The 13937-nt window shown below is 41.9% G+C and overlaps 1 protein-coding gene across 1 annotated transcript in view; it reads right to left on the reverse strand.

Moving 5' to 3' along the window:
* Positions 1-13937, reverse strand: part of MAP7 (microtubule associated protein 7) — a gene marked incomplete at its 5' end in the record, with an annotated part of 74411 nt that overhangs the window by 45663 nt on the left and 14811 nt on the right. Inside the window, 4 exons of the mRNA XM_014955387.1 lie at positions 1053-1169; positions 8238-8348; positions 11612-11723; positions 12434-12597. Of these exons, the coding sequence (XP_014810873.1) occupies positions 1053-1169; positions 8238-8348; positions 11612-11723; positions 12434-12597 (504 nt within the window). The remainder of the gene's footprint in view (positions 1-1052; positions 1170-8237; positions 8349-11611; positions 11724-12433; positions 12598-13937) is intronic.

The following is a 13937-nucleotide window of genomic DNA, read 5'->3' on the forward strand; positions in this document are numbered from 1 at the left end:
TAGAGTTGGAAGGGACCATAGAGATCATCTAGTCCAACTCCCCTGCTGAAGCAGGATTGCCCAGAGCTAGAGCATGTTACTCAGGAGCATCCAGGCGGGTCTTGAAAATCTCCAAGGAAGGGGACTCCACACCCCCCCTGGGCAGCCTGTTCCAGGGCTCTGTCACCCTCACCGTGAAGAAGTTTCTCCTCATATTTGAGTGGAACCTCTTATGTTCCAACTTGTGCCCGTTGCCCCTCGTCCTCTCACTGGGAACCACTGAAAAGAGTCTGGCTCCCTCCTCCTTCAACCCTCCCTTGAGATACTTGTAGGCATTGATAAGGTCTCCCCTCAGCCTTCTCTTCTCCAGACTAAAGAGTCCCAGCTCTCTCAGTCTCTCCTCATAAGGGAGATGCTCCAATCCTTGAATCATCTTTGTTGCCCTTCGCTGGACTCTTTCTAGTAGTTCCCTGCCCCTCTTGAACTGGGGAGCCAGTTTTGCCTGGGCTTTAATTTACCACCTAGTGATATTTTCACATTTCTAGATGTTAATTTTGCCCTCAGGAGTACATCAGAGTGCTGCTCTGGGGTTGGCAGAGAACTTGATAATTACTATAACATCATTAAACCTGCACATTTAACTTCATGTGCATTAAATCCCCTGGAACCAGGGACTATCTTTCTGTGGGAAGTGCCCTGGTACAGAGTATTTTTTGCAGGAAGCAGGTGACAGCCTGAGCAGTGGGTTGTGCCGAACCAGTGCTTTACACCCCTGTGGGTATTTCCTTCAACATCCATGGACAGCGTGACGTTGCTGCCCTGTGTGTGTTGTGTTCATTGATTGAGCTGATAACGAGGCAGAAGAAATTAATAAAGAGGTGTTGGGAGAAAGAGAGACGCAGCAAACAAGTGTACAAACGAGCTTCCATGCTCGAGCGGAGATTCAAGCCCATCCCGGGATGCCACCAGGACATTCCTAATTAGATCAATAAGTTTTATGACATCCCACAGGGAATCTGGAAAAACAAGCATTGGAGACACGAAGTCCCCCCCCCAAGTTCTTCCAGGTTTACCTGCATCTCCTCCGGACAACGCAGCGGTGCTTTTGCTTCGGGCCAGGAAGGAGTGCGTGGGCGTCAGGAGCCTGCTAACGATGCTGCTCTCCCAGGGGCTGAGCTGCAGGCGGCGAGCTGGACGTGCACCACAACAAGCAAGATGTTAGAAAGCTTCACAAAAAACTGCACGTTGCAGAAGCATTAGTATCCCTGCCTCCCTATCCAAGAAAATATTGGCAGTGTCCTTCAGAGATCAAAACCGTACCGTCAATCAGTGCTGTGCGTTTAATTCTCACTCCGTTTTAGTAGAGGGATTCCTAAAGGAACACACACATCTGAACATCTAATTTGTGTGACTGCCTGTGGCATTGTGGCAAATTATTATCAAATTAACATGATATTTTGCACATATGCCACACCCCTTAGTAGGAACAATAGGATAACTTCTGTACTGAGAGCGCAGCCCCCACTCCTGAATACAGACTTTGGCGGAGATGTTTGTGTCCAGGACTCTTTCTATACATATAGTTTTCTAGTTACAAAAAAGACCAATTACTAAAACACCTTCCATAGTCTGCCAGGCTAGTTAGAAAAAAAAAACCCAAAGGTTGCTATACAGAGAACTGGGCCAAAGAAAGAGGTTTTGTCAAAGCATCTCAAAAGAACACGTCTTGGTTGCAGTCGTCTCAGTCACAGGTGAAGCCATAGAATACACTAAGTACATTTCATCATTGATTCTGTCAAAAATCCTACTAATGATGATTTTTCTATTTAGAACAGTAACAAGAGCCAACTTTTTGCACCATGAGTCTGTGTTGAAAACACACTACACGTTGACCTGGCTGCAATCACTCCCTTGCCTTGCTTTTTCCAATATTTTCTAATGCAGATTTAGCTTGTCCTTTTGCTTTGCAAAATTTCACTACACATTGCCCTGGCTGCAACCACTCCCTTGCCTTGCTTTTCCCAATATTGCCTAATGCAAATTTAGCTTGTCCTTTTGCTTTGCAAAATTTCTTTACTTTTGGAAAAAATACTATTTAAACATTGATCATAGCAAATTAGTAACCAAAAGAGCTCTCTAAGTTATTTTTTACATTAAACTAGATGTTTCTTTGATACTCTGATGCAATAAATTGTGTTATAACGAGCGTCACAAAATCAAAACATTCAACTAGTTCCCATAGTAGTTCATTATAATAAATTTAGAGCACAGCAATAATCTTGATGCTGCAAGTGAGATCAGGACTTCTTACATCTCAGCATTCATTGGCCTTAGTTTGGTGATTACAGCAGCAAAACTACAGCCTGAATTTACGAGGCTCAGTCTCTAAAACAACCACTAAAGTCCCTGGCTGCAATAAACCTGAGATTAATTTGCATTTTTAAAGGTAGAGATCCATCACTTTTAATAGCCATAAACTCTGAATCTGTCTTTAATCTACTCCATGCTGAGCCCCGTGAAAAGAGGGGCCAGTCTCAATCTCATCCTATGAAGGTATAATTGCCTAATCCGCCCTCGGTGCTGTTTTTCACTTCTCAAATTGCTCCCCTAAATCCCCCTAACTCAATAAGGGGCATTACTATAGAAATATAGGACCCTCAGACACAGCAGGCTCTCTGGGTAAGTGTCCTCACACAATGTACTGCTGCCAGAGCTCTTTGTGATTAATGCTTCCATTCTGCATCGGTACAGAATATAGAGAGACACAAAACACCCTACAGAGACTCCCATTACAGCGCACACATCATCGTTAAGCTTGTAATTTAACAATGAAGAAAAAAAAAAAGGAATCACAGAACTACCATTAAACTGGATGCAATAATGGTAAAAATCTTTGCTTCCTTTCTTCTCCAGGCACCGTGCTCAGTGTGGTCACCGTTTAAAGCTCCTGTTGCAAGACAACAGGTCCTTTTTTTGTGGTCTCGTGTTTTACCACAGAATCACAGAATCTTCTAGGTTGGAAGGGACCTCAAAGATCATCTTCTCCAGATGAGAGTCATGGGCACGAGAGTCTTCTCTCATAGTTTAACACAAAGACCATATGGCTTCAGAAAGCAATCCCTGAAATGGGATTGGAATGGGCTGCCCAGGGAAGTGGTTGAGGCACCATCCCTGGAGGTATTTAAAAGACACAGAGCTTAGTGACATGGGTTAGTGATCTTTTTTTATCAGAGTCAGGTTGACGGTCGGACTAGATGATCTTAAAGGTCCCTTCCAACCTAGACCATTCTAGGATTCTATAAAATTTTAGGCCAATAAATCATAGAATCATAGAATGGTCTAGGTTGGAAACATCATCGTTAAGCTTGTAATTTAACAATGAAGAAAAAAAAAAGGAATCACAGAACTACCATTAAACTGGATGCAATAATGGTAAAAATCTTTGCTTCCTTTCTTCTCCAGGCACCGTGCTCAGTGTGGTCACCGTTTAAAGCTCCTGTTGCAAGACAACAGGTCCTTTTTTTGTGGTCTCGTGTTTTACCACAGAATCACAGAATCTTCTAGGTTGGAAGGGACCTCAAAGATCATCTTCTCCAGGTGAGAGTCATGGGCACGAGAGTCTTCTCTCATAGTTTAACACAAAGACCATATGGCTTCAGAAAGCAATCCCTGAAATGGGATTGGAATGGGCTGCCCAGGGAAGTGGTTGAGGCACCATCCCTGGAGGTATTTAAAAGACACAGAGCTTAGTGATATGGGTTAGTGATCTTTTTTTATCAGAGTCAGGTTGACGGTCGGACTAGATGATCTTAAAGGTCCCTTCCAACCTAGACCATTCTAGGATTCTATAAAATTTTAGGCCAATAAATCATAGAATCATAGAATGGTCTAGGTTGGAAGAGACCCTTGGGATCATCGAGTCCAACCATCTACCCTACTCTACAAAGTCCTCCCCTTCACCATGTCCCTTAGCACTGCATCTAAACGGCCCTTAAACACAGCCAGGGATGAGTGCTATGTACACTCTTAAGTTTCCTGGAGTTCCATCTGTCCAGCTGCAGCCACTGGTAAGAAAATGTCACTATGGAATATGGCCCTGGGGGAACAGCTGCAGACCTGACACGCAAGGCCCCAGAGATGAAGCAGTCTCAAGAGGACCCAGGTAAGAGACCGATGCCTTAAAACACCCAGCTGCAGCCACTAGTAAGAAAATGTCACTATGGAATATGGCCCTGGGGGAACAGCTGCAGACCTGACACGCAAGGCCCCAGAGATGAAGCAGTCTCAAGAGGACCCAGGTAAGAGACCGATGACTTAAAACACTAAATTGCCACATCTCACCTGTCCCCTGTCATTTGCCCTAAAGCTGAGTATGGGTTAATATTCTGATTTTTTCCTACATCCCCATCGCCTGCTGGAAGTGACTGTGTGCCCACAGCACCCAGATCAGAGCAACGTTTGGGAGAAAATGAGTTGAGAGACACCAAAAGGGAAATAAAAGACACCAACAAAACCTCCTCCTCCATATAAGCAACAGGCCTGACTCAAAGGTGTAAGATAATTTTTAGCCAGGAGCTTGGAGTGAAGTCTCCCTAAATCTCTAAAATGGGTTCAGGTCAGAGTTCATTTAAATACACCTCGGCTGTAGGTGAGCCTACATGATGATCAGCCTTGAAGATCAAGGTCATCACATACTGAATTTTCCACATGCACTGTATTTGACACTTTGGACACATATTTTAACAGCATCACCATTAACCCAGAGCCTCCAAATAAGCTTCTGCCCACCAAGCTCCAAGTAGGAGAGCATTAACACCTAAATGCTTTGAACGACTTAACTTTGGTGTCCAGTTCACACCGAGGCAAAACAAAGAGCATCAGAAAATAATAAGATTGACTTTAAAACGATGAGGTCAATTCTTTTTCTTTCTGTTTTTAGTGCCTTAGGGTGATGTTTTCAAGATGTAGATCTTCAGACCATCTGACAGATAAAGGGAAATGATATTTTTTTGTTCTCATGCTGTGTCAGGCTATTGTTCTTAGGGCTGTTTGCTCTTTGTTTCCATGCAGGAAACACGTTTGTGATAGGGTTGTGGGTGCAAGTACCCCTACCCCAGCTACAAGCAGGTTGGTTTAAACAGATTAAAGACCTTTATGGCCTGACTTGTCCCAGGGAGCTGGCAAGAGTGAATTGAATCACCTCTATTTGTCTACAGGATAGATAAAATGAACACTAGGAAGTTGTCTGAGCAGCAGCAGAATAAATTGCAGAAGTAAGCAAACAGCAGCATCTGATTAGTTCTAGGGACAGATGGGAGGCAGGGATTTAACGGGTCTCCTGATGAGCACCCCGAGGGAGACTCTCACTGGTAGCAGCGGTGGCTGCTCATACAGAGCCACAGACACGGCGAGGAGTAGGTGGGGAAAAAACTACTCCATGCTTAGATTCTCCTTCAACAGGAACCAATACTGGAGTCCATAAATTTCTTCTATGAAGGTGCCAGAGAAAGATGATGCAGTGATGGAGAACATCACCTGTTTGCAAGAAAAAGCACTGTAGAGAGGAGGAGGAACACAGCTAAGAAAGTGATCTAAGATCTAAATACCTGATCTAAGGTATTCTCCACTTGCTAAGCTTTCCTAAAAGAGCACAATTACCAAAATTCATTGGTCAACAGCAGCTTTCTCCACCTGAATATGTGTGCTCACGGCTTGTCACAGTTTCAACTACTCAGCTCTGTACCACTAACATAAAAGCCTAAGAATCACAGAATCTTCATGGTTGGAAGGAAGCTTTGAGATCATCAAGTCCAACCACAAAAAAAGCCAAACAAAACAAAACAAAACAAAACCCACCACACCAAAAAAACCCCACAAACAGACAGAAACCAACAATCTTGGGCACGAGAGCATGCCCTGAAGTGCCATGTCTACATGTTTCTTAAATACCTCCAGGGATGGTGACTCCACCACCTCCCTGGGCAGGCTGTTCCAGTGCCTGACCACTCTCTCAGTAAAGTAATTCTTCCTAATATCTAATCTAAACCTCCCCTGCCCCAACTTGAGACCATTTCCTCTGGGCCTGTCGTTATTCCTTTGGGAGAACAGGCCACCACCCACCTCTCTACAACCTCCTTTCAGGTAGTTGTAGAGGGCAATGAGGTCTCCCCTCAGCCTCCTCTTCTCCAAACTAAACATGCCCATTTCTCTCAGCCTCTCCTCATGTGACTTGTTCTCTAAGGAGGTGCCTGTTCTGGCTGCCCAACTCTTAAATTGTGATGAAGAGCTACATTGGAGCAGGAGTTCACCACTATTTTAGGTGATTAGTGAATGAAAACTTTTGCTGGGCCGAAAAAATAAATAAATCCTGTCCTTCAAATGGCAAAAAAGGTGCTGCTTAACGGAAGACGTGTTCTTTATGACAGCGATAAGCCCCTTAGGGTAAGCTTATCATCCTCATCTCCAGGGCTTGCAGGCAGGAGTAGGCACCGCGGAGGAAGCGTGACTGGGTGCCCTCTGGAAGGTGAAACGGGGAGCAGACAGCCCGAGCCTTCCTTTAAGAGCTTGCCTTAAGATGTTGAGGCCACCGGAGGGACAGGTGGCACTTCTCCAGGTACAGGCTCACCTCGATTTAGGTCTATGACTTTGCAGGAGAAAGCATTTATAGAGTTGGGATTTGGTTTCTGTCTTGGGAGTCTGTGAAAGACCCGAGAGACTTCCAACTCCTCCTGTGCTGCTTTAATGAAAATGCCAAGCAAGGAATGTCCCAACATTTAACGTTTTTGACACGTGGCCATCACCTTTCCCCACTGCCAGGCTGCCTGGCATTCAGTCTGACTTCTCCTGAATTTGAAATGGGTGGCAGAAACCATCACACAGTGAGTTACAGTCCTTAATAGACCATCCTTCATATTTAATGCCTCCTGCTGTTTCCCTCCTTAACCCCCGCCCCCAAGATCCTTCCCTCAAAGCAGCATCCCCTGGCAAAGCATAGCAATTGTCTGAAAAAAATATATATATCTACACCTGAAAAGCTAACAAAATTAAAACTGAATAGTTTTCTGTATTTCATAGAATCATAGAATCGTCTAGGTTGGAAGAGACCCTTGGGATCATCGCGTCCAACCATCTCCCCTACTCTACAAAGTCCTCCCCTTCACCATGTCCCTTAGCTCTGCATCTAAATGGCCAGGGATGGTGATTTTTTGCAAGTTCCCAGACTCTACAATGAGGTTTGCCCACTGGGATTAACATGGCTCGTCAAACCAACCAGATACAAATGTACAAACATGCACATAAAACATGGAACTTTGTTAAGACACACAAATAATGACATCTGATGATCAGTTCTGCAACACATTCAAATTTCCATTCTAAAAAATTGGTTTTGAAAACATGCATTTCTCCGGACTGAAATAGGACAGAGCTTCTCATTCTCAGCAGAGGACAAAAAAATCCCTACCAAGTACTTTTCCGTAAAGCTCTTTGCACAAGTTATACAAGAGACATTCTTTTATAAAAACTCCTTTAAGCTCAATGCTTCAATCTTATAAATCCTCGGAACAGAGGCAGCAATTCAGCCGAAATTCATTTCTAAAGGATTGATTGTTTATCATTTGTGCAGAGCTACAAACATCACAAACACACACCGAAATCAAGCAATTTTTGAAAAGGAGCTGGACACGAAAAGTCAATAAACAGACCACATGAAAAACATCCATAACTCTTCAATAAAAAATTATCAGAATTAATAAAGTAAAATAATTGCTTGAAAGCTTCATGCAACACGTTCTTAGGTATTCAAGAATTACTACCAGTGAAGGAAGGAAAACAAAATCATGACAGAATGGCCTGATGCAAATCAAAAGGTCACACGTGATTGCATGCACTGTGGAGCGATGTACTCTTTTCAATCGTCGTACCTCATTTACTAAAAACCTGACAGAAGCACTGATTTTCTCATTTGCTAAAGTGAGATTGTTTAGGTAGGTTCTCTTGTTGTTGTTGTTTTTTTTTTTTAAAAAAAAAAAAAACACCAAGAAATATATATTTATTCTCACAGGAAAAAATGTTCAACCATTTACTTTTCACATTTGAAGCCTTTTCACTCCCACTTACGATGAAGTACAGAAAACGACTTCAGAAGCATGTTTTATGTGCAAAGTAATACATCAACACAGAACATTCTTTCTTGCTCTTTTTTAAAATTTTTCTTTTTTTTTTTTTTTTTAAAATTATTTTTCTCTTTCAAACTGTACCTCTGTCTGGAGAATTTAGTAATGTTGCAGATGAGGAGGAGAGCCGCTTGTTAATGACTGGATCAACATGTTTCGAAAGGTTCATTGTTGAAACAGATCGCCTGTCTGGATCTAAAACAAATGGAGATAATGCTAATTGACAGCCCAACATGCAGTAGTGCCAGTTCCTAGCTCGCTAGCGGGAGGAGGAAAACATGACTAAGTCACTCCTGGCTCTACCACAAGAACTTTCCAAATAGAACGGACTTCTCAGCAGACTTTGTACAGGTGACTCAAAGACTGGGCACAAAACCACTTCAATTTCAGTTTCAAACGTCTAAAATATTCTGTTTGTGGATTGCCATTCAATCAGGTTGTAATCCAAGGACCTCCTGGAGGATCTAAAGTGGATACGATTAGATAAGATGATAATTCCTCGTTCCTTTCAACATTCTCAGAAAAACCTTGCTCGTGACTGAGAATAGAAAGCTTCAGGGAAGGACCAACACGCTTGGAAATGTCAGGTTAGTCATAAAAACACCCCTTTTGCACCTGAATAAAAGGTGACATTTGCACTTTTACTAGTCAAAAAGGTCAATATCATGACACTACAACGTTGCAAGCTTATGGGAAGACTAGCGCGTGAGGGAAGGGAGGGTAATCATAGAATCATAGAATGGTTTGGGTTGGAAGGGACCTCAAAGATCATCGAGTTCCAACCCCCTGCCCTGGGCAGGGACACCTCCCACCAGACCAGGTTGCTCAAGACCCCATCCAGCCTGGCCTTGAACCCCATCCAGGGATGGGGCATCCACAACTTCCCTGGGCAACCTGTTCCAGTGTCTCACCACCCTCATAGTAAAAAATTTCTTCCTGAGTAAAAAATTTCTTCCTGAAAGCACAAAAGGAATTAAAAGATGGAGTTAAAAAAAACTGTAGTTATATGTAAGTGATAAATTTCCCACCGGAGAGGCATTTTCTCCCTGCTGGGAAGGAAGTTGTCATCAGTTAATCCAAAGCTTCCCAGAGAAAGAAAATGAGTCTCCGTGGAAGAGCAGAGCCCACGTGTAACGCACGTGCTTGGTGTGTAACACTGAAGGGCTCTCTTTTTCTTTTAGGTTCTGTGCATTTTAGAGCAATTTTGCACCATTTGCCCGTGCAACCACTACGTGTATCAGCTCCATCTCCTCCAGATCTATGAACTGTAACCGGTTGGGGCAAAGAAAGATTCTCTCCTACCCCATGTGGTTATTTGCTCACTTGGTCTAATGGTAGGGTGACCCAGTGAGGGCACAGAACCAGCAAACTGGGTACTGGAAGGGGGATAAAACTCAGAAAAGGGTTTTAAAAGGAGAAATCTAAATGTTATAGCTGAGAACAAAAGCTCTGTAGGCTGGGGAGATTATCCCCCATTGATATTGAAGAGTCTCAGTACTGGAGACAGGATGCTTGGGATTCGTGTGTCACAGATCCTTGTCAGACCAATATTGCTGGGAATGGGATGGGGATTTTGATCTCTTGTATCTAATCTGTAGCTGAGAAAATGTATAGTATAAAAAAGTTTCCTACATTTGGCATAAAGGATGTATTGGCTAGAAGAAGATGGATTTCTTTCGGGTCTATAAACATTACTTAAATGAATGAAATTTAGCACGGCAATAGGAATCCTGTAAATGTAGAACAGCCCAAACACAATCCATTGCCTGGAAGGATTGCTGGTTTCTCTCTTCTAAAAACAGAATTAAAATATCCACGAGCAGCACGTCACCCAAGGCAGCTGGTAATTTAGCACGGCAATAGGAATCCTGTAAATGTAGAACAGCCCAAACACAATCCATTGCCCAGAAGGATTGCTGGTTTCTCTGCTCTAAAAACAAAATTAAAATATCCACGAGCAGCACGTCACCCAAGGCAGCTGGTTCTATGTCTGTGTTCATGTGTAAAATAATTGCACGTCCTGTGTATATGTTGTATGCCAAAAGGGTTTTAGAAAAAACCAAAATATTCGAATTGGGTCTCCCCGAATTTCAGTAGACAAAATATTCTGCTTCATTTCAGTGAATTGTGCCAAATCTTTAGAGTCAGCCAGTAGTAACTCTCCATAGTAAAATTAAATAATAATGAAAAAAATCTGGTACTACCAACAGTTCTAATCTATGGGCACGATGTTAAGCATGCATTGCGACTACGTGAGGGTGGTTTAGTTACTGATGATCTCATTTCCTGAGAACTAGCTAGGGGTAAAGGAATCAACAAACCACAGCAATTATGTACCAGGTTTTCTAGCACCACCCAGAGAGCTGAAGTGGTGCTCCAGGCCTGCTAAATCGAGAAAGGTGAATGATGATTCAAAAAAATAACCTAGGGACAGAATGCAAGACAATGATTTTTTTTTTTTTTTTTCCACAGGAAAGAAAATAGAAATCAAATAAGTCACACAGAGTTAAGCAAAGAAAAAGTAACCTTTTATGAAAAATAACTGTTTGTTGAATTTATATATGACAAAGATTTCAGAGCATTCTTATCTCTTTTTCTCTTTTTTTTTCCTCCTTGATGAAAGATTGGGCACATTGAAATGTACACATTAGAGCAGGAAGAGAAGAATTCTAAGCACTGCTTGCTGGTGAAAGAAATAAAGGGTAAGTCCTCTTTTTTTGGGTTAGAGTCATATTTAACAGGGCATATACACATTAACAATTGGCAGGTTAAGTTAGAGAACATAACTGGGGAAAAAGCGCCTAGAGCTAAAATTCACTTCAACTTAAAAAAACCTTAAAGATGGGTGAATTAAGGGGGAAAAAAAGGGACTTCCATCTCCCAAAATATCTGTACAAGGTCTAGATGGCTTATTACAAAGAACATTTTTTTCTTCCTTGCGTCTGTTTTAATCTCAATATTTGGTCGTTTCCACCAGAGCTATTTTTCTAGCCACAGCCCTTAGCATTTGTGCATAGATGGCTTATTACAAAAAACAAATTTTTCTTCCTTGTGTCTGTTTTAATCTTAATATTTGGTCGTTTCCACCAGAGCTATTTTTCTAGCCACAGCCCTTAGCATTTGTGCACAGCAGCTGGTACCACAAGCTTGACAGGGCACAAGCACACCCACAAATACACACATGAACAACAGCAAAGCAGCAGAAGCGAGAAGCTGTAGCAAGATAGAGAGTTAAGCCAACTCCTGAAACAAGTTTTAACTTTCAGGTCAGATTTCTTCTTGTTATCTGTCAGAATAAGAATGTCAGAAAGGCGCCGTCGCTAGCAAAAATAAGATGAAGAGCAAAGAATGTAAACCAGGGTACAATGAATCATCCTTCCTTTTAAGAGAAGCAGAGTAAATTCCAGTGAAGTGGCAGGGCAGGGAAACTGGTTGGCAAACCCAGCCTCCCTCGTTACCTGTGTTATTAATGCGGTTTTGTAGCGCTCCTCCCCAGGACCACCTGTTTTGCTTTTGTTTTGGCTTCTGGCTTCTTTCAATTGTGCGACGTACAACAGCTTCATGTCGTTCCTTAAGGACAACAGGACAACACAATTGGGATGCTGTCGGGTTTTTAAACTTCATCTTCTCATCCAACCCTGCCATCCTTCACGCGGACAAAGCCTAGCAGGCAATCTGGGAGTTGTGGTCAAGCTTATCTACTGCTCAGACACACTCTCAGATGAAGCATCCTAACTCTAGAATGGGATTAGCCAGAAATTAAGCCATAAATAAATTAATATGTATTTATTAAATAAAGTTAACCGTAATTTTGAAAAGGTAAGATCTGTTTGAGACCTGAAGAATAAAAAAAAACACAGGATCCCACTGCACGTAGTTCCCAGCTCAACTGAGAAAATTAAGCCAAGAACATATTTCATTACACACTTGCTTAAATGTTTTGTTAGGGCAACTACTATTTAGCTACCCTTATACTGTGTGGCTGAGAATTAACAGATAAGCACACAAAACCAACCCAATTTGTATTTTTCTGCATGAGTTTGTGCAGTGCCATATACTCTAATCCAGACACGCTCAACTTTGTTGTGTTTGATTCATAAAGGGCATTTTAGAAGCAGCATCTGGGCAATTAAGGCTTAAACCCCTCTTTGGCACACTCTCTCCTGATGACCATGGCTTATGTTGCGTTCTTTGCAACAACTTTTAAAGAAGCAGTTTGATAGTAGTGTATCTTATGGTAAAAGCAAGCTGAAAAGTGTTTTCATGACATTCATTCCTACCTTATCTTCTTCTAGTCTCTGCCTTCGCTTTTCCTCTACGGCAGCTCTCCTCCTCTCTTCCTTTAATCTCTGCTCTTCCAGCTTCTTCCTCCGCTCCTCGAGGTGTTTTTCATAATGTTGCCGGGCTCTCTCTTCTCTTTCTAACCAGACTGTTTCTCTTGCAGCTGTGAGAAGAACCAGAGATAAAAGTATTAACGTGCTACGTGTGATGAAGTCTTTAATACAATCTGAATAACCAACTAAATGGAAAAAAATCTGAACTCATTTTCCTAAGACACATGTAATATCCTAACCTCTCTTCACATATTAAAACATTGTGTACCCTGCTCACACATTCATTTCATTTCAATTTACTTACTATGAATTATTACCAGAAATAGTTATTTAAGCATATAGTATCTATGTGGAAGAAAGGATTTTTTTGTTAGCTTGAAATACCTAAATAGCGAAGTCAGATACATGCAACCACACTTCTGTTGTACAAACCGTGATAATTCTCTGCAATCTTTTACTGTAAGAAGAAAAATAAAACTATTAGCACTACATACCTTTACTGATCAATACATATCTCTTATGATAGAAGTAGCTGGGATGACACCTGGACCATTAGTTGGCCAGAAGGACACAAGTATCCACCAAAGAAGTCAGTCTAAAGGTGAATTTCAATCTCTCCTATAACTCCACTGCTGCAGAGCTCCAAACAACGTGTTTCAGAAGCTCTAATCAAGACAAATCAAGCAGCACCACACAACGCACATTTTGTTCCCCATCAGGGCCTAAATTTTCATGAAGGTACTATCTGGAATGTGGGCTCAAACTGTAGTCCACATGAAACCATTTACATATAATACTGTGGACCTCTCCCCGTTGCTGTCGTGAAAGTTTCAGGTCCCAGAAATTTGTGTCTTCTAAAAAAACCTGTTACTTGCTTTTTTAACAACCCCGGACATTTAATACCTCTGGATCTTCATGAGTTGGGAGTGCAGAAAGAAATACACATGAAAGTCACGAGACAAGCATCACCAAGAACAGCATTAGAAAACCGTACACAGAAGGAACTCATTGACAACACAGCAGCAACAAGGAACCAGAGCAGCAAAGTGTCACAAAGACTTAAAAAGATTTTCAATTTCCAAGGTCAGCAATGTAAGAAAGTTCACTACCTAAGTCTAAGACAGTATTTTTTAAATTCAACATGTGGAAAAAAAGAAAAAAAAAAAAAAAAGAAAAAATAATCACAGCAACTCCAGCCTTCAGTTAGCAGAGATATTTGTGGTGACACAACCACATACCAAAATCAAAAAACCCCAAATGCTTCTAGGTGTTCAGAGCAGACTGATTCAGTGCACTCCATATAACACCAGGACTCATCTTTGCCAAACTGCTCATCTGCACTTTCCTGCCTGCTCAACCAAATCCCACCTCTCCTAATAAAGTGCTGAGATTGCACCGTGAACCTTATGCCCACAGTCCCATGAAAAATCATAGAATGGTTTGGGTTGGA

This window comes from Calidris pugnax, unplaced genomic scaffold, assembly GCF_001431845.1.
Source record: "Calidris pugnax isolate Ruff unplaced genomic scaffold, ASM143184v1 scaffold231, whole genome shotgun sequence".
Lineage (NCBI taxonomy): Eukaryota > Metazoa > Chordata > Aves > Charadriiformes > Scolopacidae > Calidris > Calidris pugnax.